The sequence below is a fragment of the Aaosphaeria arxii genome, assembly GCF_010015735.1.
Source record: "Aaosphaeria arxii CBS 175.79 unplaced genomic scaffold BU24scaffold_1, whole genome shotgun sequence".
Classification (NCBI taxonomy): Eukaryota; Fungi; Ascomycota; class Dothideomycetes; order Pleosporales; genus Aaosphaeria; species Aaosphaeria arxii.
The window spans coordinates 4939285-4962694 of record NW_022983474.1 but is presented as its reverse complement, the minus strand read 5'-3'; the positions used below and the strand labels follow the sequence as shown (position 1 = coordinate 4962694).

The window sequence follows — 23410 nt, the reverse complement described above, 5'->3', positions numbered from 1 at the left end:
GGTTCTTTTGCAGCATCTTCATACTCGACATATATTGATTGTGAAACGTTAATTTCCATTGATTGTACTACTTCCCTCCCATCAGCTATCGCACCACACCTTCATCCCACTATTCCCCAATTCTCTTCCAATCTCCAAGCATCTCCAACAACCAAACACCGCATCCCCCAACCCTCAAAACACCACCATCAACACCATGTCCTCCCACCTCACCACCACCAATCTCTCACTCTTCAGCATCCCCATCTACTGGACCCTCGCCCTCTGGCCCCAAGCCTACTCCGTCAGAACACCCCCAATCCTTTCCACCCCCGACCCACTAACCTGCATTTCCAGGCATTCATCATCAAAAGCGCCAACAATTCAAACTGGAACAACGCGAACCCACGAGGCTCCGAAACAATTGAATCCTACAAGAAGACCGTCCCAGCCGAGGTGTACGGCCGGTTCGAGAGGGCCAAAGCCGCGCACAACAATCTCATGGAAAACGCGCCGCTTTTCATTGGGTCTGTCGTCGTTGGACATATCGCGCAGTTGTCTCCTAGTAAGTCCCCTTCCATCCGATTCCTGTTGTTTTGGTTTTCTTTGGGAGGCGTTTTGGGTTGACTTGGGGGGGATGTACAGGTACACTGAATTATGCAGCGGGGGCGCATTTGCTATTGAGGGTGCTGTATGTGGTGTTGTATATCAATACGACGAAGCAGAGGTATTCGTATTATAGGTCGGGGGTGTGGACGCTGTGTGTGGCGCTGTCGTTTGGGGTGCTGGTGAGGGCGGGGAATAAGATTGCTTTTGGGGGGGCGTGATTTCACGAGAAGGGTAAATAGAGACTGATCATATTATATGATCGGGGGGGGACGGTAGACTTGGTTTACATCTGGCCCACTTGGGTGCATATTGTAGATGTATTCTTGAAGTCTCAAAAATACATAGGTAATTATTGACGTCCTGAAATGGAGGAATACCATTCTAAGCAATGGATGACCACAGACAGAGCCATTCAGAACTATTTATTAACTATAATGTATACTTTATGGTTGAATGCGTTCATGACCAACGCTTAATTTGTAACGATGTTATCTGTAACTATACTGATTTCTGATCTCAATGAGCGTCGTCCAGCTGATCCACTGACGACGACATAAACATCCCGCCTCTGTCCCATCGAAAGGAACCGTGTCTCGAAGAATGAATGCCATAGCACCCCCAGTAGCCTCCATCATTGTTCTCATCTCGCATCTCCGTATCTCCCAAAGGGCCCAACACATCTTGCGAAACCAGCCGTCTGCAAAAAGACCAGGCGCAAGCAACTCAACTCGACTGGACCCAACTCACCCCAACCAATCTTCAAGAATCATATCCCTCATCGACCAAAGGACTCATCTTCCCCTCACCACGACCCGGCGAAACCACCCTCATCTTCACCCTCCTTTCCTCCCCATCCCCCTCCTCCTCCCTCTCCCTCTTCCTCCCCTTTCCCCCTACCCCGTCGTCACCAAGAACCCAACAATTCCAAAACCTTAACCTCAACCTGAACCCCCTACAACTCTCCTCCTGCTCCCTCGACCACGGCACATGACTCCACCGCACCCCCCTCACCCCCTCTATCGACCCCTCCCTCTCCACAACCTCCAACGCCCCACTCGGCCTCACAACGACGCACCACCCCTCATCCACCCTCTCGAACTTCCGCGCAAGCGACTTCCCACTCGCACTCGGGAGCACGTACGGCGTCTCCGGCAGCGGCTCCGGGTACAGCGGCCACGTCGGCGGCTCGGTGGCGCCCTGCTGCTGCGCGAGCTGGATGAGGGCGATCATAGCGGGAGACAGGAAGTCCGTCGGGATGGCGTAGAGTGCGCAGTAGCGGGTCCAGTGGCGCCAGGTTTTGATGTACTGTTGCGGGGGCGGGGAGGAGGAGGAGGAGGATGGGGACCGCATGGCGCGCGTGTGGGCGTGTGGGACGTGCGGAGTGTTGGGGAGGCGGAGGGTCGTGACGTTGGGAGGGTTGTGGAGGGTCCATGGGGTGCTGGTTGGGGTTGGGGAGGGAGGGAACCAGGTTGGGCGCCAGTGGAGGGAGGCGTTGTCGGGAAAGGAGGTTAGGATGAGGAGGTCCTGTTGGAGGCGCTTGAGGAAGGGGGAGGCGTCGACGAGGGGTTGGGTTAGGTGAGGGGGGATGAGGGCGGATATGTTGGTCGGCTTGGTGGTGGCGGCGATGGTGGTGGTGGTGGTGGTGGTCGAAGGCGCTAGGCGGATTGAGAGCTTCATTTTCGCTGATTTCTTCTCTGCGTTTCTCTGGTTTGTGGAGTTTTCGAGCGGTGGGTGGATTGAATTGATTGAATTGGGACGTCGGATTCAGCCAGCTGCTTCAGAATCGTAGACACGATTGTTGATGAGAAGATCGATAAGACGAAATCTGTGGATTGACTGATTGATTGACTAGCAAACAGACTCTTCGGCGGCAGCGGTGGTAACGAGGTCAAGAAGTTTGTGCGAAGTTCTGTCAATTTTGAGAGCGAGAGAGAAGAGGATTGAGAGGGAAGGGAAAAGGATGAGGGAAATGTTTGAGAGGAGGTTGGGAGAGCGAGAGTTACTATTCATCGCTCACGTTCACTGAGATGGGAAAGACAATAAGATGAATGAATGTCCTGTTTCACCTGCGACGAGACCACGATCCCAAGAACATGGTTGGTCTCTTGCGCAAGTTTGCTGTTGTTATTTTATAGCAAGCAATCTTTAGCGGGGCCGCGTGAATAAAACTGTTTATTATGTGCGCACTGCATGGCTGGAGGATATTCGGGTACAATAATTGAAATTAATGATTAAATTCCTCTTGGATGGTATTTGTTAAGAGTATGCTGAATGATGTTGAGGTGTTGAAATATGTCAGTGATGGGTGGAGTCGGGTGTGAGTGAGAGGTTGTGGTGAGAGAAGTGAAGGTCGCGGTGAACATCAAAGACAGCGAACTTTTAGCGGATGATGCCATTGGCATTTTTTAGAGATAGTAAGTTGAGTATGATGTGTAGAGACTTTGAACTAATGTTTTGGTCTGCTTTGGTGGGGAATCGAACAATTCATGTGTATCTAGATGTTTGTTTATTATTAGATAGACACTTCAGTTACGAAAACAAGTCGTATCAGAATGCAAATTACTCCCCCACCGACCGTCCAACACCAGTCATTCAATCCTCCACCCCATTCTCCTCCCTCCAAGTCAACCTCTCCCTCCCACTAACCCCCGGCCCCCCATACACACTCCCATAAACCCCACTGCCCCAATCCTTCCCCTCCCCCTCCCTCTCCCCCTTTCCCAATCTCCTCTTATACCACTTCCCATACGCTAGCAGATAATACAACCGAAAGCACAACAACGCAAACCCATCCCTCTCCAAATCCTCCGGATACCTCGCCCCCAGATCCACCGCCGCCGCAATCCCGCTAATCACCGCGACCTCATGCGCATTCACGAGGGTCCACGCGCCCGCGAAGCGCGTACGCCTGCGCCCCTGGAGCAGGAAGACGAAGGGCACGACGAAGAGGTAGTGGGTCCAGGAGTGGCAGAGCTGGTGCCACCAGTCCCTGCGGATGACCTTGTCGGGCGCGATGTCGTCGATGGTCCAGAGGTGGGAGTCGCGGGACTTGTTGAGGAAGATTGTCTGGAAGACGTGGTTTTCGAAGGGGACGGAGGGGGGGAACTGGGACTGGTAGTTTGTGCAGTCGAAGCACATTTCGAGTTTGGAGCGGGAGGAGGGGTAGGTCTTTATGAGGTACATGGGTTTGAAGGAGGTGGAGCCGAAGGCGTTGCGCGTGGATTGGGAGACGCCGGAGAGGGTCGGGACGGAGGAGGTGAAGGTGTTGGTGTAGTGCTTTTTCATGTAGGCGGCGTCGGTATGGGTGACGGTTATGTCGTCGGAGAATTTGGCGGCGCCGAGGACTTTGCGCTCGCGGAATGAGGAGGTGCGGGAGAGGATACGTTTGGCGGTGTCAGCACTGGTTTATCGAGTCAGTAACTGTGCTGTAAAGGAATCAAAGTAGAACACTCACAGCACACAAAGCACCAACTCATCATACTCCTCCTCGACCTCCTTCGCGCCCGCATCCGCATTACTCTCCGCATCGTGAGGCACCCACGCACTATTCGGGTTATGCCCGTCCTTCGCGGGCGTCCTCTTCACCGTCCTCACCGTCACACCCGTTTTATCCCTCTTCACCACCCCCGTGACCTCAGTCGACAACCTCACCTTAACCCCCCTACCCACCAAATCCCGTCTCCACGCCTCGTAGAACGACCCAAACCTCGGAAACACGACCATGGGCGGTAGGTTGCTCGCGACGCTCAGCTCGTCGGGCGGGTACCACATTCCGTATGTCGGACTCGTGCAGAGGCGCTCCACGATGATACTCGGGACCTCCGGAGTTGCATTCCCCGTGCCGAGGAATAGAGCGACCATAGGGAGGACAATAGTGTTCGTAAACTCGGACGAGAAGAAGAACAGCTTCAGGAGGTACTTTATCGGCAGTAACGCAAAGACAAGCTCAAGACGCCTCACGATGCGAAGCATCCACGCGAAGCGCTTGATTTCTTTCTGGTGCTTTGCGAGCAGCTCGGTCGGGAAGACGTTGGTCCAGAAGGTTTCGTCTTTGCCGAAGGAGACTTGGAGTTCGACTGGGTCGGCGTGGTGTCCTTGTCGCGCGAACATGGTCATCGTGTGGTGGAATATGTAACTCCCGCCCTGGACGCCTTGGTTCAGCCAGCTCGCGCCATGCTTCTCTTTGTCGATGTCGATGGTGAAGGCTTGGCCGCCGCAGTAGTCGACTGCGTCGACGAGGGTGATGTCGAATTTGTCTGGGTGCTGTGCGAGGTGGTGGGCACATGACATTCCTTCATGTATTCAGTCAGTGACTGAAGAAAGTAGAACAATTGGAAAATAGATTTTGTTTTGGGTGTTTACCTGCAGCACCAGCTCCAACAATTAACACGCGCTTCTTCCTCTCCACCTTGTCTTTCCCCTTCCCGTTCGTAGGGGACGACATATTGCTTGTTGGTAATATAGCTTCCGTCTCACTCGAGCGTGTCATTGAATTCCCTATTCAATCCTCAGAACGACAAAATTGTAGCAAGCCGGTTTTAATTTTGGTAGATCCAAACGACCCCCAAACACGATTACCATCCACGGCTTTGTATGTGAGGAATTCCTAATGTCATGTTGTCATGAGGGAAATCGGACGACAACAAGCCTGGGTAGTAGTGCGTCATGACGGACCCCAATAGGGTTGGTGCAGCCACGCGATTGGAGATCCAGATCGGGAGCGTACCAGATCAGATCTGAGTGGGTTCCGGCGATCGGGCTATGCCGGATCGGGAATTGCAACACCATGGCCATGATACTCGAGATATGATACAGCACTATGACTTTATTTGATGGTGATGGAGAAGAGAAAAATATGTATGACTTTCTTCTCCTTTCGTCAATTGCTTCAAACAGTCCGCATCCCGCCAGGAGGAGGTCTCGCAGCCCAGTCCTCAATCGTACTCGCGCCGAACCCACCACCATCCTGAGGATTCGGCGGAAATGCCTCGGTGAAGCTATCGACGTCCAGCGCCTCGCCCGTTGATGCGAGGTTGAACCAATCCCACAGCACGTTCGCCGACTCATTCTGGTACCAATCGTTCGGCTCCTCGGACGTCTCGACGAGCGTCTTCAGGAGCCCGTGGCCGGTGAACGGGCCGACAAAGGGTGTCATGGGGGGTACGGGGGAAAGGATCTCGCGCTCGCCTGCGGCTTGGAAGGATGTGTAGGGTGCTTCGGTGGCGCCGGTGATGTAGGCGAATTGGAAGGCGAATTGGCTGAGGATGTTGTAGGTTGGAGCGAGTTTGATGACGCGGGTGGAGGCGAGGATGGTGCGGACGGAGGTCTTGCGGTCGATGTCTTCCGGGGTGTCTTTTTGGTCTTTTGGGCGGCCGAGGAAGTCGGCGCAGACGATTAGCACGGCGTGGAAGACGTAGAATACGTCGAGCCAGGATACGCCGTTGAGGAGCTTGAGGTCGGCAAGCATGTTTAGGGATTTGAGACTGCGGGCTGCGGAGTCGATGCAGTCTTCGCCCAATGCGAGAATGTCTTTGTGGTCGGCTGTGACTTGCGGGGATTTCCCCTCGAGTAGTGAGATGTTGTATTCAGCTTTCTGCACCAAGAAATTCCTCGTCACAAGCGATCGAATGTAGAAGTAATAAGTGTGCAGAAGCAGCGCACCACGTCGATGACTGGGAATCGACTTCGCACCAACCTGAAGATGATCCGGAATTGTCTTGTACCAATCCTCTAGCTCCTGAAGCAGTTTCCTGACAAGGGGAATAGGTGGCGTGCGTTCCTCTGGCGATCCATCCACGAAGTAAGCCCTCCGTCTGATCGAGTAAGAAAGCCTCGCAGCCTCAATGCTCTTCTCGATCACGTTTGGAGGCAGATGCTTATCGCCCAAATTCGACTCATCAGGGATCCGGGTTGACACCTCCGCGTCATCAATCGCACTGGGACGGCCCAGATAATTGCACAGGATCTTCTCGAAGATGTACAACATCCACCACACCAGCCTTCGAGTGTTTCTCTCGATTGGATCGAGCTCGGCATACGTGCCCTCCCGATGCATTCCCATGGAAATTGCCTACACAGCTGTCAATTCGATTTCAACATCAATACATCTCAAATTCATCTCACCATCCGAGCCGCCGTCCCAATCAACAACCAACTACTATTCCTCTTCCCCACGTTATGATCGTAAAGCTGCAGAAGCAACAAAGCCTGCACATCCACCAAACTCGTCGTAGACACCAGACGCCGGAAGTACGACCGCACGAACCGCAAGTACTTTTTCTGCAACGCCGCAGCCTCCACGGGATCGTGCTTCTCCAACGCCTGGGCCCCGAAGGCGAACACTAGTGATAGACAGCATAGCCATCCCGTCTCCTCGTCGTCGTGCAGAATGGAGTCCTTCCGCGTCCATGTTTCTTCGTAGCGGTGCTGGAATATGCTCCGGTAGAACAGCGGGAAAATCATGTGGATGTGCTCGAAGTACGCGGCGACGAGGGCGTCTGCTACAGATCTTGAGGGCAGGAAGGCGCCAATGGTTTCGTAGATTTCCGCCTCGTTGGACGTTCCGTCCGTGAGGATGTCATTGTCTCTACGAGGTCGCTTGTGGCGCCCAGAATCGCTGACGGGAGTGTTGCTCTCGGACTTTGGAAGAATGGTCTGGTCTGGACGAGGGAGGCCGGGACTCTTAGAAGATACTGATGATACCGCACTCACCGCGGCCTGTGGATCTAGGGTATCTGAAGGTCGCGACGATCTGGACTGTCGAAGACAGGATCGTCCCGCCGAAGTAGAATTACACCGAGCCACCAGGTTTCGAACGGTGTTTGCAAGTGAGAAGCTACTAGAGGGGCCAAAGTAATGCGGGATGCCATTGGAGGTGGGGATCAATCTCTCGACTGGCTGCGCAGAAGATGTATTGTCCAAAGCGGGAATCCGACTTGGGAATGCAGTGGGTTGGTACGCAGCATCGGAGTTAGACGAGTCAGAGGTGGAGGTTTGGAGAGAAGGCATGTGCCTTTTGGTTCCCTTGAAGATCTCGGCGGGACTGTAGTCGTTCGCAGCGGGCATGGAAAGATTTCTCGACGCCGCGATCTTGAACAGCGTATTTGTATCTTGGGTGTTCTCATCAGGGAACAACCCTTTTACTAACGACTCGAGCGCTCTAAAGCGCAGACTAAGTGTTTCCACGCTCCCATACACTCGCTGCTTGCGAGGGAGTTTGGATTCGCATTGCAAGCCATTGTTCATACAATCCGAACAAGGCTGGTCAGGACTCGGGCGGATGCATCGCGCTCGCCTGGTTTTACATCGGTCGCAGCTCACAAGAGCGCGTTTACGGGCAGTTGGTTCGGTCCTTTCATGTTGCTCCCCCATGGCGACGACGCCGTAATTACGCCAGAATCAGATGTTGCGAAAAGAGGAAAGACGAAACGAAGAGAGGATTTGAGATGGGATGTACCCTTCCGAGATACAGGCAGCCCCTGATTTAACATAGCAACGCCATTGCGATTGGCGCCGACCTTGACCGTGCAGCGGACGTCGTAAATGTGGAGTTGATCGATCAATAGAGTTGCGACGAGCATCGTCATTGTACGCAGCTCGGATGGAGCTCCGTCATTGGTGCGGAGCGTGGTGAGATGTGCTGGTTCCGACGGTAGGCACCGCTAGATACATGTGAATAAGCCAGCGACAGGCTGGCCAGACCTGCTGACATCGACGACATGCTTCCATCTGGCATAAGTCTCCGCTACGAACAGGGAAGTGTGGGGTTTTCGAAATGGCATTGTGCAGGAGAGAAGACGTCCCTGCAGGAGCGGAGTCCACCGTGAACGCCTGCTGTCCACACTCGTCATCCACACACACACGCGGCATGTTTATTTCCTGCGCCTTAAACCAGTAATGGCTCAAAGGCAGGCCGTCGTCATAGCGCGATCACAAAAACGATGGGCAGATCGTTAGCAAGCGTAATGGATGCTGCTCTGGACTGTCAATGGTGAGGTTGCTTGGCATTTTACCACTACTTGTTCCTGGTTGTGTGAATGGACATCACGACTTAGTGTGAGGGAATTTGCTACATAACCAAGTTTGTGAGCAAGATATCATCAATTGCTACTAGGGTTTTCCAATTCGCTCCCGCACGCCATGCCGGGACAATCCTCACTACCTACCCAGGAGATCATCCTCAAAAACTGGGCAGGATTATTGTGGCCCAAATCCCCTAAGTCATAATGGCGGGTATATACATAAGATCATTTAGATCATTGGAAAAAGAAAATCAAACGCCTTGAGTCCCGGTCCCCCACTATGCAGATGCTCGTGATGCAGTTGATGTCCAAAGAAAAGCAGAAAAGCATTTGGTATCTCAGATCTTCCAAGAACTGATTTGACGCCATGAACACCGATCCATGATAAAAGCATGCCTGGAAATATGAAATAACCCAATGGTGGTGGTCGTAACCCCTGATGTCCAAAAGACTCCGCATAATGCACTATTTGGGGCGTGAGATGGTCGAGCATATAGATATAATAATACAAGGAGACGACTGCGTCCCTTCGGTTGGCGTTGGCGGATTGTGTCCAGATGTATCCAGTCGCATGGGTGCATTCGAAGTGTGATTTACCGAATGCTGCCCCAGGTATCCATGTTGGCAAGACTGCCGGACTTTTCCTTTTTCTTAAAGGCCTGCCAGAACCGCAAGGTCTCGTCTCCCGCACCGGTAACAATGACTTGGCCGTCGGGGCTCATTGCTAGGTAGAGAACACGATAGGTGTGGCCGGTGAGAGAAACGACCTGACGCATGCTGGGATATTTCCAGACAATGATCTGGTTTTGGCTGTATCCATGCGTCGACACTATCTCGTTACTATTCCGCGACCAGGCAAGGTTGCACACTTGGCTACCTGTGTCCAGGCTGTTGATCAAGTTAGCCGGAGTAGTAGGAGATGTCGGCACACTGCCTGCACCCGAGACAGAAGCAGAGGCTGCCGATAAGGCAAGCGAGGAAGCCGAAGGCCCATCTGGGGATATCATCGTGTTCCAGAACTTGATTGTTCGGTCTGCCGTTCCACCACCGCTAGCGAGAAGGCCACGTTGATGCGGACTCCAGGCGATGGCTTTTACGGCGGCCTGGTGTTCGCTCCACTTGAAGGTGGGTTCAGAATTGAGTTTCTCCCAGACCATGAGCTTGTTGTCGTTGCCGCCGCTGGCTAGTTGACCGTCCGCACTGTTCCACTTCAAGCCACAGACTTCCTGCTTATGGCCGACTAGTTTCTGCAGCCATTGCTCGGGCTGTCGCACGTCTCGGTGATAGATGAGTCGATCCCTTGACCCGGAAGTGAGGATGTGTTCGTTCCATGCAAGGGCTCCGACTCGGCCAGTATGGCCCGTCATGGTTCGTAGCCGACGCTGCGTCTGTGCATCCCAGATCTGCACGAACCCTCTATTGGTGCCGATGGCAATATGCGATCCCTTGGAAGTATAAATTAGCATTGCTCGCAGTCATATGCAAGGTGACTCACTCTTTGGATCCAGTTCACACTCGTGACCGTGTCGTCTTGCAGCTCACAAAGCTTGGTGACACGGCCCGAGTTCGAGTTCCACATGTAGACGCACGATCCCAAACCGACGCCTAGAGTACCTTGGCTGCCCCAGTCCACTAGGTTAAGATAGAAATCGTCTGCAAGATCGGGGGCGTCGAGGACCTTATACGGGACTTTGGCCACGGCGCGCGGGGTCTTTTGGGGACTCAACAACATCCGTTGGCTGCTATACTTCACAGGCGAGAGACTATAGATTTCGGACCGGGTGTTGAGATTGATGGTATGTCGGCTTTGCGGCGTTCTTGACGGGGTAGGCTGCCCTGAATTGTGACGTGAGGATTGATACGAGAAGAGGTTTTTGTGAGGGGTTGATGGTGTGAGTTCGGGAGCGGGGAGAGTGGCGGTGGTCCGCGCAGGTGGTGTATGAGAACGTCCAGAATTCCGGAGATTGGCACTGTCGGATGGCGATAAGTTCTGGGCCAGCGCTTGTGGGACAGTTGATTCAAACATCTCCTGCCTAAGAACTGCAGAATAAGTTCGGTTTGCTTCCTCAGCTGCGCGCATGTTAGTCTTCTGAGTAGATTGCAAACGCAGGTACCCCGCGTGAGCGCTTGAGAAATGGACTTACTTTTCTGGAAATTCAACTCGTTGTAGGCTGACCGGCGCGCTGATCGTGAAGGGGTTGCTGGCGATCCATCTTCATGAAGAAGGGAGAAACTTGCTTGGAGATCCTGTCCTGATCGGTTCGGGATGAATCTGGTGGAGTGGGGTTAGAACGACTGTAGTGGATTTCGATAGGATGTCAAATCTTCAACTTACCTGTCTCCATAGATCCTTTGGCGCTTTCTGCTTGGGCTGGCGGTTGGTGTTCGCTCTCTAACCTTTCCAGCCTGCTCGAAGTGTTCCAGGGCGCGGGACAAAGCCGTAGGATCCACGGGTTCGGAATTTCCATCACGCGCACCCAGCGCAACGTCGAGTTGGTTGCGCTTATGTGAAGCTGTAGGTGGCGTCTTGGATTCGGGAGGGGATATGAGCGGAGGAGTTGCAGCTTCCTCAACCGCCTTTTCCATCGTTGGAACGGCGGTTGCCGCCGGTTCCTCAGCCATGGCTCAGAGTCGCGTGAACTAGAGTATTCCAATGTTAGCAGGCTGTAGGGTCGCGACGTGTCTATCTATCGAAGAGTGCGAGTGGGGTGTTTGGGTTAGGCAGATCGTTGCCAGGGCGGCGGCGCGACAGTGCTATCACTATATATAGCGGTTGAAAGAATGGAAGCCAGTAAGTGAAGGTGGCAGTGGTGTTGATGGCGGTGAAGGGCGATGGCGTGATCGAGTACTCCGTCGTGGTGGTGGTGGTGGTGGTGATGATGATGTTGACGATGGTGACGGTGAGAGTGAAGCCAAGTCCTGAGTTCCCCCCTTTGGCCAGTTCGCGGTCTCTACCTCTGGCGAATAAAGGAATCCGTGTCGCGCAACGGTTGTGAAAGTCGGGATAGTGAGTCAATGGCAGGCGTGGCGCATCGCAAGAAGTATCGGAGGGGAACGATGTAGGGAGGGAAACAGTGCGCGAGGAGGGATGATGCGGTGTGTACAGTGTAGGTGGGTGGTTGCCGGGCGGGCTTGTTGTTTTGGTGTTGGCTTAGGACGGGATGGGAGACACAATAGGGATGGGATGGCTGCCCTCTACCCTCGTACTGTAGTAAGACCTTGGAGGGGACGGGACGGGAGCGGCCAAATGTGAGCTCCGCGCGCACGCTAAACGTGACGGTTGCTACGAGAATAGAAGCAACAAAGCTTTACTTTGTATGTAGTTTGTACTCGTAGTATGTACTGGATAAGGAGAGGTAAGGAGAGGGAGAGAAAGAAAGGACAAAGACGCTGTGAGGGTGGCTTGCTCGAGCGAGCCCTTCCTTGACACAACAGCGATGAAATGAGAGGAAATGAGATGAGAGGGATGAGGAAGGGATGGGAAGAGAAGAGAAGAGAAGAGGAGGAGGTTATTGTTATTAGATATTATCGTGTTGTTGTTACTGTTTGTACTGTATAATGTGGATAGGTTGGGTTGATGCGATGATAGCTCACAGTCTCAGAGAATCGCGTCCCCCAATGCGTGTTGTTTTGATTTTTCGAAGGAGACCGGACGTTCCTTCCACCTGCAACCTCCAGCCAATGGCTCCTTCCTCCTCTGCTCCTTCTCACCCCAGTCCAGGTCCACTCCAGTCTTGACCTCTTTCCCCCCAACGCGACAACGGTCGCTGTCAGCCAATCGTAGCGCCGCAACTGTTTCAGCCCCTCGTCGCTGCCGCATTCGAATAGCTCCTCAAAACGCCTCTCATTGGCTTCCCATCAGTAGGGTCGGTACCTCGTTGCAGGTGCCCTTCCCATACCAAGGTTGTGTACGGAGTAGATCGCACCTGGTCAAGACAAGAGAAGAGAAAGGCAAAGTTGGAGCTGTTCGTCAACTGATCATATGCATATGTAAAGTGGCGAAAGTAGAAAGGATCTTGGGTAGGATTGATGAACGGACATATGTTTGACCGGCGTGGTTCATCGGTGAATGCCCTTCCCCTGCATCACCATATGTAGCATTCGAAATTCTGGCTAGAAAATTGGCCTCGTGTAAACGGTGATGCAACACGATATGATCGACAGCATATCAACTGGGTAAATAGAGATGAGGCTGAAGAGTAAGTAAGATGCTTACTGCATACTGTTACAGTGCCATCGGAAGGCAAATCTACTTGGACAACCCGGATGAGTACACGCAGGCCCAAGATAAGTGTCGTCGTACTTACCCATGGTACTGCAAGAATATTCAAAAGTCTAAATAGTACCTAGATACTTGATACATGTATATATACAGAGAGAGTTTGGATTTCGTACAAGCAGCAGTGACTTAGTTATAGGTACTTGTACCTATCGTAACTCCGAGAATGCTGCTCTTCATCTCTGCTGCAATTCAGTGGTAGGCGTAACTTGTTATCTACCTCGACAATGCCGAGGCTCAAGTGAGACAATGATGTTCACGAGTGAGGCGATCACTTTCGATTAATCAAATCTACTGTAGGATAATATAAACTCGCCCTTCTCACCTCTCTACAGATGGGCACAAGACAAGGCTTTCAACTCGTACAGTACTCCGTACATATATCGCGACTTGACAGGGTTGGCCTTCCTCCGCTGCCAACCGCTGGAGATGACCGCCCCGCCAAATCCATCTCATCCAATCAAATGTTCCCTCCTGCAACCACCACAGACAGCTCGTATGGTCTACACCTTCTACATATCTGTGACCGCATTCCCCTCACTCCCAGACATTCACATCCACTCCCATGCTCACCGCCCCGCCCATTCGAGCTTCACTTCTACATTTAAGATCCACTTCGAACCACTTCACTTCTGGCGGCGTTTCTCTCACCCTGTCATCGTCTCTACGCACAATGTCGGTAAAGCCTTCACTTGAGAGCGCAGAGGACTTTCTGTCCTTTGTCAATGCTTCCCCCACTCGTAAGTTCCGTAGTCTTGTCTCCTTCTACATACGTGTACATACACTAGGAATTCTTGACTAAATTATATGTCCATAGCCTTCCATGCCGTCAAGTCCGCCAAAGAACGATTAGAGAATGCCGGCTTCAAATACATCAAAGTTCGTATTCGTCATATCCCGTCCGCCGCATACCGTCTGTGCTACATATTGTAAACACAACATGCTCATACATACTCTCTATAGGAACGTGACTCGTGGGCATCTTCCCTCCAGCCCGGAGGAAAATACTACCTCACACGAAACGGTTCCTCCATAGTCGCGTTCGCCATCGGCAAGAAATGGAAGGCCGGAAACCCGATCAGCATGATCGGCGCCCACACAGACTCGCCATGCCTCCGCATCAAGCCCGTATCCAAGCGCCAGGGTGACGGATTCTTGCAAGTTGCCGTCGAGACATATGGAGGTGGAATCTGGCACACTTGGTTCGACCGAGATCTCAGTGTCGCTGGTCGCGTCATGGTCAAGGCTAAGAATGACAACATCGAGCAGCGCCTGGTCAAGGTGGAGAGACCTATCTTGCGCATACCAACATTGGCCATTCATCTTGATCGTCAAGAGAATTTCTCGTTCAACAAGGAGACCCAGCTGTTCCCGATTGCAGGCTTGGCCGCCGCCGAGCTCAACAGGCAAGGAAAGACGGAGGAAACCAAGGAAGAGGAGGTGAAGAATGGCGCTTTCGAGCCCCTAGCTACGCCTACTCAGAGGCACCACCCTTATCTTGTCGAGATTGTAGCTCAGGAAGCAGGTGTCGAGCCTGCCGACATCGTCGATTTCGAACTGGTCCTCTACGATACGCAAAAGTCGGTCATTGGTGGATTGAATAACGAGCTCATCTTCTCTCCGCGCCTGGATAACCTGATGATGACGTACTGCAGTGTGGAGGGTTTGATCAAGAGTCTCTCCTCGGCATCGGCGCTCGAGAACGACTCTACCATCCGTCTGGTTGCTTGCTTCGATCACGAAGAGATTGGCAGCAGAACGGCCCAGGGAGCCGATTCCAACCTATTGCCCGCTGTGCTCCGTCGACTCTCCGTCCTGCCGGCTTCCGAGTCGAATTCTGACAAGTCGTATGACAAGCTCGACGACCTAGCTACCGCATACGAGCAGACGCTTTCGACATCCTTCCTAGTCTCCGCCGACATGGCACACTCGGTGCACCCCAACTACCCAGCCAAATACGAGTCCCAACACAGGCCCGAAATGAACAAGGGAACCGTCATCAAGATCAACGCCAACGCCCGCTACGCCACCAACTCCCCCGGTATAATCCTCCTTCAAGAGGCAGCCCGCCGCGCGAAGAAAGCCTCATCAAGCACCTCATCATCCAAAGAGGGCGTCCCCCTCCAGCTCTTCGTAGTCCGCAACGATTCGTCCTGTGGTAGCACCATCGGACCAATGCTCTCAGCGGCCCTGGGCGCACGCACCCTCGATCTCGGAAACCCCCAGCTCAGCATGCACAGCATCCGCGAGACGGGCGGCGCCCACGACGTCGAGCACGCCGTCAACCTCTTCGAGAGCTTCTACGAGAATTTCGAGGAGCTGGAGAAGAAGATCGTCGTCGATTGACTCGAACCGGCGAAATTGTAATGTGCATATTTATTAGGTACCTACACAATTATACTCCCGATCGACCCTGGTAAAAATCTACTTGTATATTTTCATACAATAGCTAGCTAGCTTAGTCGAGAAATGAGAACCACGATACTGATGATGTCTTGCCAAATCCTCTCCTGAAGTTATCCCCAAGTGATGCATATGTATCTAACTACCTGATTTGCGCAAGTAAGTGATGGACGGACAACTCACCCCCACATCGGCCTTCACCCCGACCTCCAAAACCGCCGCCCCAGGAACCATCATCCTATTCCCGCCAAGCACCCCACCATCTGGACCCTTAGTTAAGTCCCGCATCCTAACCCCCCCCTCTCTCATCATATTTATCTTTTTCAAACCCCGACACCAATCCCGACAACCGCATTTTCCCCCCACCACCACCACCACCACGACAACGACTCCTCCTGTTCATAGAAGTACAGTTGAGTGTAGAAGGGATACGAAAGATGGCACCACAGTACCTAAGCGGCGACAAAGCCGCCATTGAGGAGTTCATAGATCGCTTCGATGTAAGTCTGCTCCTAATCCCCCCAATGCGTCGCATTCGCATTGCTAATGTAGGATGGGGGTGGTTAGGTCTTCTTGTTCGATTGTGATGGTCAGTACACTGCCGCGCGCGCCAGCGCTTCCTTCCCAGAAGTATTCATTCGTTGCGATGCCGAAGCATGGGGAGATATGAGACGGAGGGGGAGAGCGGAGGGATTGAGAAGGGATAAGATTGCTGATTCGAGAGTGGGGAAGGATAGGCGTGCTATGGTCGGGCGATCACTTGTTTCCGAACGTACCGGAGACGATTAAGATGTTGAAGGCGAGAGGTAAGGATTCCCCTTTCTCTTCCTGTGGTGTTGGAGAAAAGGACTGACGATTGGGGGATGGACAGGGAAACAATTGGTTTTCGTGACGAACAACAGCACAAAGTCGCGCGCGGACTACAAAAAGAAGTTTGATAAGTTGGGTATACCTGCTGAAGTTGTACGTTACTCCCCTTCCCCCCTGGTGGTTGGGTAGTTTGGTGAAGGGATGGGTGGTGGCTGATAGGAGGATAGGACGAGGTATTCGGATCCTCATACAGCGCCGCCGTCTACATCAAACGCATCCTGCAGCTCCCCTCCCCGAAGAACAAAGTCTTCGTGCTCGGCGAATCGGGCGTCGAGCAAGAACTCGACGCAGAAGGCGTGCCTCACATCGGCGGCACAGACCCCGCTTTCCGACGCGACATCGAGCCGGAGGACTTCGTGAAGCTGGGCGACGGTTCCGCGCTGGACCCCGACGTCGGCGTCGTGCTGAGCGGACTCGACTTCCACATGAACTACCTGAAGATGGCGACGGCGCTGCAGTACGTGCAGCGGGGTGCCATCTTCCTCGCCACGAACATCGACAGCACGCTCCCGATGGCGGGGTCGCTGTTCCCCGGTGCGGGATCGTCTGGCGCGGGGCTGGTGAAGGCGGTGGGGAGGGAGCCGTTGTCGCTGGGCAAGCCGAGTCAGGCGATGATGGATGCGGTGGAGGGGAAGTTCAAGTTTGATAGGAGTAGGACGTGCATGGTGGGTGATCGATTGAACACGGATATTCAGTTTGGCATCGATGGGAAGTTGGGCGGTACGCTGGCGGTGCTGACGGGCGTGAATAAGAAGGAGGAGTTTTTGGCCGAGGGCGCGAAGACGGTGCCCATGGCGTATGTTGATGCTTTGGGGGATCTGCTGGTTTGAAGGGATGAGGAACGTATAGATGATACAGCCAGGCGGTTAGATCTAGAGACCACTAGACTCGTTGTACAGACAGGCATGGCATGGCATGAAATAGATACATGAGCGAATAGACCATCACCCAGTTACCAGAACCCCAGCACCAACTATTTCACAACGTCTCTTCAGACAGAGCACATAACTAAAGCAAACCAATTGACCAATTAACACTCCAACCGTGTACCTGAATCATGTAACAACCCATCAGCCAATGACAAAAGCCGTGAAACAGAGCGAGGGGTAGTCCCATCATCAAGAAACGTGCACACACACCCGAGCGCGTCGTCGCGTGGCCCCAGCGCCAGACGCGTCTTCGCGTCCCACTACCACTTTACGCGCGAAACCGAGTCCGTCGCCCGTCTGCTCGCAAAACGTAACGTCCCGCAACAGACAACAAGCAAATTATCGTTGCGGTCTACAGAGGTGTAAACACGCATACATCAAATAATTCCACCACGAGTATCAGGAGCCGTAGCATATACCCAATCCCCACGAACCGATCCTCCACCGACAAAATGATCCGCCACGACTACTCACGAGTCGACCCCAAACGGCGAGCCAACATCGACTACAAGAAGCGCCAATTCGCAAAGGCCGAGTTCCAGCAGCAGACCTACGAGCACCGGCTCAATTACTACGGGATCCCTCCCACCGCAGAGATCACCCTCGATGAATTCGAGACGTGGGCGATCGACCGGCTCAAAGGTTCGTTTTCCACAAGACGGGAAGAAGAACGCAATGCTAACATGGGATTGTCACAGTCCTCTCCGAACTCGAAGCATGCAGTTTCCGCAACCGCAACCCGGAAGAGACGGCCGAACACATGACGGGCATCCTGGCGAAATACCTCCCGCTCCGCTCCAACTCGTCGCGGAGCCAGAACCTGCAGGACGAGCGGAGGAAAGATCATTACTCGCACTTCATACTGCGTCTCGCGTTCTCGTCGACCGAGGACCTTCGGCGGCGGTTTGCGAGGCTGGAGACAATGCTGTTTAGGTTGAGATTCAGGAATGACGATTTGGATGAGAGGAAGAGATTTGTGGAGGGATTGAAGCTGGATTGGGAGGAGGTAACGGAGGAGGAAAAGAGGGAGTTTAAGGAGGAGATGGCGGCTGCGAGCGGGGCGAGGAAGGGGGAGGTGCAGGAGTGGTTTAAGGTTGATTGGGAGAGGGTGCCGGAGCTGGTGGAGCAGAGGAGGGTGTTGTTGAAGAGGGGGATGGCGTTCGTGCCGCAGAGGGAGCAGATGAGTTTGGTGGTTGCGGAGTTCACGCGGAGGTTGGATGATGCGCTTGAGGTATGTGGTTTTGGTGCTGTTTATGTGTATGGATCTTTGCTGACTTTACGATAGTTGACTGCTCGCGCGCTCCCACGACTCGATGAAGACGACCGCCTCGCTCCCATACTCGCCCACCTCTCACAATCATTCGCAACCCCAGACGCCGCATACTCATCCTCCGACGCCAACATCGACGGCCTCTCCGCCCCAACCGCCGCATCCATCGACACACTCTCCCAACACTTCCCCCTCTGCATGCAGAACCTCCACCAAGCCCTCCGCCGGGACTCCCACCTCAAGCACTACGGCCGCCTTCAATACTCCCTCTTCCTCAAAGGCATCGGCCTCAGCCTCGAAGAGTGCCTCCTCTTCTGGCGCCGCTCCTTCAAACTCATCACGGACGAGAAGTTTACCAAAGAATACAAATACAACATCCGCCACGTCTACGGCGACGTCGGCGGCGACGCCAATCGTCGCGGCCGAGGCTACACCCCCTACTCCTGCCAGAAAATCCTCACCGAGCCGCTCCCCGGGCCCGGACAGAGCCACGGGTGTCCTTACAGAACCTTCGCGCCAGACAATCTGCTCGCGATGCTGCAGAACACGGGCGTCAATGACCGCGATTTGCTCAAGACGGTTAGGGAGGACGTCGGGAAGCAGAGGTACCACGTAGCGTGTAACCGCGTGTTCGACTGGGCTCACAAGAAGGAGATCAAGAAGGTCAAGGACGATGGGTCGTGGAGTGCGGCGGACTTGGATACGATTGTGCATCCGAATACGTATTTTAAGCGTGGGTGGCTGTTGAAGCATCTGGGAGATGGGAATGCGGGTTTGGTTGGGGGTGGGGATAAGATGGAGGAGTAATGAGCAAAAGACGACGAATACATTTCTCAGGGGTCACTTCTTTTATCATTGTTTCTTTTGCTCATTTCATCCACGGAGTTGGTATAGGGTTGGGTACATGTGAAGTGGAATAGCAGCGTGCACGCACGGCATCTTGGATTTCAGGAAGTCCCCAGCAGCATTTCGTGGGGTTGGTTGGTTGGTTTTTCTTTTTGGCGTTTCTCACGATCATGTCTGGTTGAGGTCTTGTATGGGGACGTGTTCACCTTTTCTTACAAAGAGTAGTTAATCCAGGGGCTTTCTTCGTCGTTGGGAAATATACTCAAGTCGGACCCTTCAACTTTTAACTTTGACATTCCTATTTCGCTGGTATATTGTTCTATTCTATTGAATAGCTAGTACAGTTGATTCCTACTACACCTACAGTTCTTGATATGAACCCACAAATCCAACCCACCTCCCCAATGTTCCAACCCAAACGTGACCCTTCCTCATACTCGACACGGACTTCTTCAGTGCCCTCGGTCATTGTTCGCTCGTCTCTTTTCCAATTCCTTTTCCTCGCCCTTTCGGCCTTCATAGCGTATCCCCTTGCTCACAACCCCTTCGAGCATGTCTCCACTACAACGAAAGCAGTCAATGATAAAAACGCAAAAGTCCTACCTTATCCACCGTGGTAAAACAAAAATACGAAATAAACAATTAAAACGCTCCACAGGCGTACTGTGTATACACCCATGCGTAGTGTACGTGCGAGCGTGCGTTGCCGGCGGGTATGTCAATCGAGCATGGTTCTGATATCCAACGACATAGCAGGGGGTTATTCCCGGTAGACAAGAGTAGACGGGTTCATACAGAACAATGCTGAATGGGGGAGAGGGAGGCTAGGGTGTTGTGCTCCTATGGGGTAGGTATAACTTGTGAAAAGACTTATATCCGAGTATAGAGAAGGCAGGGGATTGGAACCGGGGCGTCGATCGGAGAGATGGACGACACGCAACCAGGGCAATTTATGGGGGTTCAGAGGAAGTTGAAAGGTAGAGAATGAACGGATGTTTCGTGGTGTTGTGTGAAAGCTATTTGACTTCTGACCGTTGAGGCTGTATACACGATCGTGCACTACGTACTTCACCATAGCATCGTTCTTCACCATACCATATCTTGGAAGGGTGTGACAAGTACTCTTCAAAGAGAAAAAGAAAATCAGAAAGAAATTGATTTAGACATCAGTTATCTGCCGAACACTCAGACACGCCTATCCGAGAAGGGATGATCTTCTCCTCCCCGGTTCTGGGGGGTGGCAGCGCGTGGCGGGAGATGCAATGTCAGTCAATTAGTCCCCTCGAGGGATGGATAAGATTAGCAGCCGAGGAATGAAGACTGACCATGCACGAGGCGGGAAGCAGAAGGTAAAGACAATTAGAGTTCCAAACGTGGTTGGGAGGGGAATGTTATTTGGCCATGGGACCAGGAGGGGAGTTGCTACATTCCGGGACATAAGTTTTGTACGATAGAGTGGACTTTAGTTCACTGTTGTAAAAGATTGGACCGCATTGTGGGAATTTAGATTGCTGGTGAACTGACTCGTCTTGTCTTACCGCATCACCACGATCTCGTGGTCACACACTTCACTCATTGCGTAGTCCATCAAGCCTCGATAAAGTACTCTGACCAAAACCTCAGCCTCCCAAGTCTTGCTTCCAAGACTAGATGACGACGTCCTTCTAGAACCCCATTACACAAGAAAAAGGCGAAGACTTGTGCATTTCTGGAAGGAAATTGAACACGGGGAATTTATTAGTTTTTAGATTGTTAGGTTTAGATGGGCTGCAGTTGGCTTTTACCACGCAATGTAGTATTACCCGGTTTGCCGTCATGGCTGGGCTGGGTACTTTAACCACACAGTGAGATACGAACGAATGCGAGGACAGAGTGGCGTTGAGGACGAGGGAACGAGGGACCGAGATGATTGATTTTGATTTCTTCGTGTTTGTGCGGTACGATGTGATATCGTATAATTTTCAAGAATTTTATGAATAAGACTAAATGGGGTCAGTCATTGGGAAATTCAAACCAGATGGGGCATATAATACCATGTCCACCAACGCTAAATTTCTCCATACTTCAAGTATCTTCAAGCCTGGATTTGACCATGTGAACGAATCATGTGCACCCTGGATGAATAAATTGTTCAACGTCAGTCATCCTGGCGGAACTTTATATCCCCTAGCCACCTCTCATCCAGGCACAAGACAGTTTCCTCCCAAACCAAGGGTCCCCGCGTCCTCCAAGGGTTGGACAATGATTTGCTCGATACGAGATTGATGCTTGTTTCCCCTGGCACCTTGCCCCGCCTGCCGCCATTCCTCGCGTAATTGTGGGAAGGACGAACCGTTGGGGGAAGGGAAAGCTTGTATGTGCTATTTTTGGGTGGATGTAATTGTGCCTGGCTTGGAGACTTTCGGCAGAGTTCCGGGTCGTGTTTTCTTGATTCCAGGGTGGTTTGATCCAATTTCAATTTCGTCTGGATAGGTGTGCCGATGACGAAGGACAGTTTTTGGGAACGTCTGGTTGAGCGTGAACATAGCAGATCAAACATTGAACTTGAGACCAGAGAGACTCCGCTGTTCCAATATTGAAAGGAACCTTTAAGCTCCCAGCTAGAAACATAAATCAGATAACCCTTTCTCCAACCCCAGCTCTCCCTCGTGCGTGCCCTCAAAGCCTCCCCCTTGTCTCCCTCCCTCCCTTCCATTCATCCCTTCCCCACAACGAACCTAACTCTCCACCCGGGAAATCTCTTCCAAGAACAGTAGCACTTAAAAGATTCCAGCCAAGCGATGATCTCCCCATCACGCACCTCTTCCCTCTCGCCTCGGCACATGCGTGGGGCAGGGATTGGTTCTTCGACGGCCCAGAATGTAGGGAAATCGTAGGTACGTACTACATACGAGAGAGGTAGGGGTGCTATGGTGGTGGTACGTGATTCAAGATAATTTGTACCTACTTTAAAGTATCTTGGCGTTACGTTGGGTTGTCTGGGATTCGGGCTCTATTTTTCTGAGGAGATGTAAAGAATGTGTGTGGGCTGGCGTGACTGGTGTATATAAAGCGATGTCTCGCGATGCAACGGCGATGAGTGACGGAACATAAAGTGTCGACTGGTTCTTTCCCTCCCCTGACAGAAGCAAAGGTTGTTGGAAGGAGATTTGACTTTCTTGTTGCACTTATACCTACATACATACACACTCACACTCTCCCCCGGAAAGAAGAAAGACGAATTGAAGATGCGGTCCTTCGTATTGCTATCGTTTCTCGGTGGACTTGCGCTCGTTTCTGCGCAGACGAAGCCAAAGTGCGAGTCTCAATGTCCGTTGGTCAAGTGCCCTGCTACGGACGCTGCTGTAAGTTTCTAAATTCAATTCACCTTCGACTGCTCGTCGTGAACTGCTTGCTGATATGCTCCATATCCAGACTCTCTGCAGATGCAAGAACACTCGTGAGAGATTGTGCAAGGAAATGTGTCCAGACTACCAACCCCTCTACCTCGTACGTCAACCTCACCCCTTCACATCTCCATTATACCTCCATTCAACAGCATACTGATTCAATCTCCAGCCGTGTCCCATCTCCCCTCCAACTAACTCCCCAATCCCACCCCCCGTCACCGCCCCAGTCCAACCACCCACCCTCCCATCCCCAACGCTCCCTCTCCCCACACCCACGCCCCCAACCCCCACCGGAGCCTGCCAGTGTGAAAACAAAGCCTGCCCCATGGTCTGGCCGCAATCCTGCTACTGCATGAACTCCATCAAGTCCGCCTGCTTCGCCAAATGCGGCGGCGAAGCCCCCACGCTTCAAGAATGCCCTCCACTTTCCCAACCCTCGTTCGTCACGCTCGCCGCCCTCGCCGTCGTCGACTCCACCAAGCCGACGCCAAAGCCCCAGCCGACTGGCGCGAACCCGGTGTGTGGCGGCGGACGCGGGAACTACAGGACGTGTGAGGAGGGGTGGACGTGCATCAAGAATCCGTACAAGCCGGGCTGTGGGCCCGAGTGTGATGGGTTGGGGGTCTGTGTGAAGGATAGGATGTGTGGTGGATTTGCGGGGTTTGCGTGTGGGACGAAGGGGCAGGTTTGCGTGGATGATCCGAGGGATGATTGTGATCCGAAGAGGGGAGGGGCGGACTGCGGGGGATTGTGTATGTGGGAGGAGAAGGTGCAGGAGGAGTAGGGGTTGAAGTCTTTTTTTTTTTCATTCTGGG

At 52.8% G+C, this 23410-nt stretch overlaps 10 protein-coding genes across 10 annotated transcripts; 6 read left to right on the top strand and 4 right to left on the bottom strand.

Annotated features, from left to right (window-relative positions):
- The first annotated feature begins 1 nt into the window (after window position 1).
- BU24DRAFT_417816 (uncharacterized protein) lies at window positions 2–1070 on the top strand. The gene is made up of 2 exons (XM_033526816.1): window positions 2–283; window positions 337–1070. The coding sequence occupies exons 1-2, from the start codon at window positions 197–199 to the stop codon at window positions 604–606; spliced, it is 357 nt and encodes a 118-aa protein (XP_033390504.1). The 5' UTR covers window positions 2–196; the 3' UTR covers window positions 607–1070.
- A 195-nt stretch (window positions 1071–1265) lies between these two features.
- On the bottom strand, window positions 1266–2265 carry BU24DRAFT_471279 (uncharacterized protein; the record flags this gene model as incomplete). The annotated part of the gene is made up of 1 exon (XM_033532681.1): window positions 1266–2265. One exon carries the CDS (start codon window positions 2263–2265, stop codon window positions 1348–1350), a length of 918 nt encoding a protein of 305 aa, XP_033390503.1. The 3' UTR covers window positions 1266–1347.
- A 915-nt stretch (window positions 2266–3180) lies between these two features.
- BU24DRAFT_339618 (FAD/NAD(P)-binding domain-containing protein) lies at window positions 3181–5032 on the bottom strand (the record flags this gene model as incomplete). The annotated part of the gene is made up of 3 exons (XM_033523192.1): window positions 3181–3988; window positions 4043–4880; window positions 4951–5032. 3 exons carry the CDS (start codon window positions 5030–5032, stop codon window positions 3181–3183), a joined length of 1728 nt encoding a protein of 575 aa, XP_033390502.1.
- Window positions 5033–5276: 244 nt separating this feature from the next.
- Window positions 5277–8104, bottom strand: BU24DRAFT_39004 (uncharacterized protein). Its single transcript, XM_033525066.1, has 2 exons — window positions 6712–8104; window positions 5277–6658 (listed from the first exon to the last, which is right to left on the bottom strand). The coding sequence occupies exons 1-2, from the start codon at window positions 7957–7959 to the stop codon at window positions 5477–5479; spliced, it is 2430 nt and encodes an 809-aa protein (XP_033390501.1). The 5' UTR covers window positions 7960–8104; the 3' UTR covers window positions 5277–5476.
- Window positions 8105–9004: 900 nt separating this feature from the next.
- BU24DRAFT_38964 (WD40 repeat-like protein) lies at window positions 9005–11464 on the bottom strand. Its single transcript, XM_033525049.1, has 4 exons — window positions 10945–11464; window positions 10754–10881; window positions 10105–10679; window positions 9005–10054 (listed from the first exon to the last, which is right to left on the bottom strand). The coding sequence occupies exons 1-4, from the start codon at window positions 11229–11231 to the stop codon at window positions 9203–9205; spliced, it is 1842 nt and encodes a 613-aa protein (XP_033390500.1). The 5' UTR covers window positions 11232–11464; the 3' UTR covers window positions 9005–9202.
- BU24DRAFT_38996 (uncharacterized protein) lies at window positions 11329–12035 on the top strand. Its single transcript, XM_033525065.1, has 2 exons — window positions 11329–11525; window positions 11618–12035. The coding sequence occupies exons 1-2, from the start codon at window positions 11426–11428 to the stop codon at window positions 11860–11862; spliced, it is 345 nt and encodes a 114-aa protein (XP_033390499.1). The 5' UTR covers window positions 11329–11425; the 3' UTR covers window positions 11863–12035.
- A 1336-nt stretch (window positions 12036–13371) lies between these two features.
- On the top strand, window positions 13372–15376 carry BU24DRAFT_417813 (peptidase M18, aminopeptidase I). Its single transcript, XM_033526815.1, has 3 exons — window positions 13372–13628; window positions 13706–13767; window positions 13852–15376. Exons 1-3 carry the CDS (start codon window positions 13562–13564, stop codon window positions 15232–15234), a joined length of 1512 nt encoding a protein of 503 aa, XP_033390498.1. The 5' UTR covers window positions 13372–13561; the 3' UTR covers window positions 15235–15376.
- Window positions 15377–15620: 244 nt separating this feature from the next.
- On the top strand, window positions 15621–17174 carry BU24DRAFT_417812 (2-phosphoglycolate phosphatase). The gene is made up of 5 exons (XM_033526814.1): window positions 15621–15791; window positions 15859–15880; window positions 16029–16097; window positions 16163–16254; window positions 16329–17174. The coding sequence occupies exons 1-5, from the start codon at window positions 15729–15731 to the stop codon at window positions 16989–16991; spliced, it is 909 nt and encodes a 302-aa protein (XP_033390497.1). The 5' UTR covers window positions 15621–15728; the 3' UTR covers window positions 16992–17174.
- Window positions 17175–17369: 195 nt separating this feature from the next.
- BU24DRAFT_384659 (DNA primase, large subunit) lies at window positions 17370–19517 on the top strand. Its single transcript, XM_033524851.1, has 3 exons — window positions 17370–17732; window positions 17789–18321; window positions 18376–19517. Exons 1-3 carry the CDS (start codon window positions 17543–17545, stop codon window positions 19165–19167), a joined length of 1515 nt encoding a protein of 504 aa, XP_033390496.1. The 5' UTR covers window positions 17370–17542; the 3' UTR covers window positions 19168–19517.
- A 2832-nt stretch (window positions 19518–22349) lies between these two features.
- On the top strand, window positions 22350–23379 carry BU24DRAFT_384656 (uncharacterized protein; the record flags this gene model as incomplete). The annotated part of the gene is made up of 4 exons (XM_033524850.1): window positions 22350–22550; window positions 22621–22695; window positions 22765–22809; window positions 22900–23379. Exons 1-4 carry the CDS (start codon window positions 22434–22436, stop codon window positions 23377–23379), a joined length of 717 nt encoding a protein of 238 aa, XP_033390495.1. The 5' UTR covers window positions 22350–22433.
- Window positions 23380–23410: the final 31 nt, after the last annotated feature.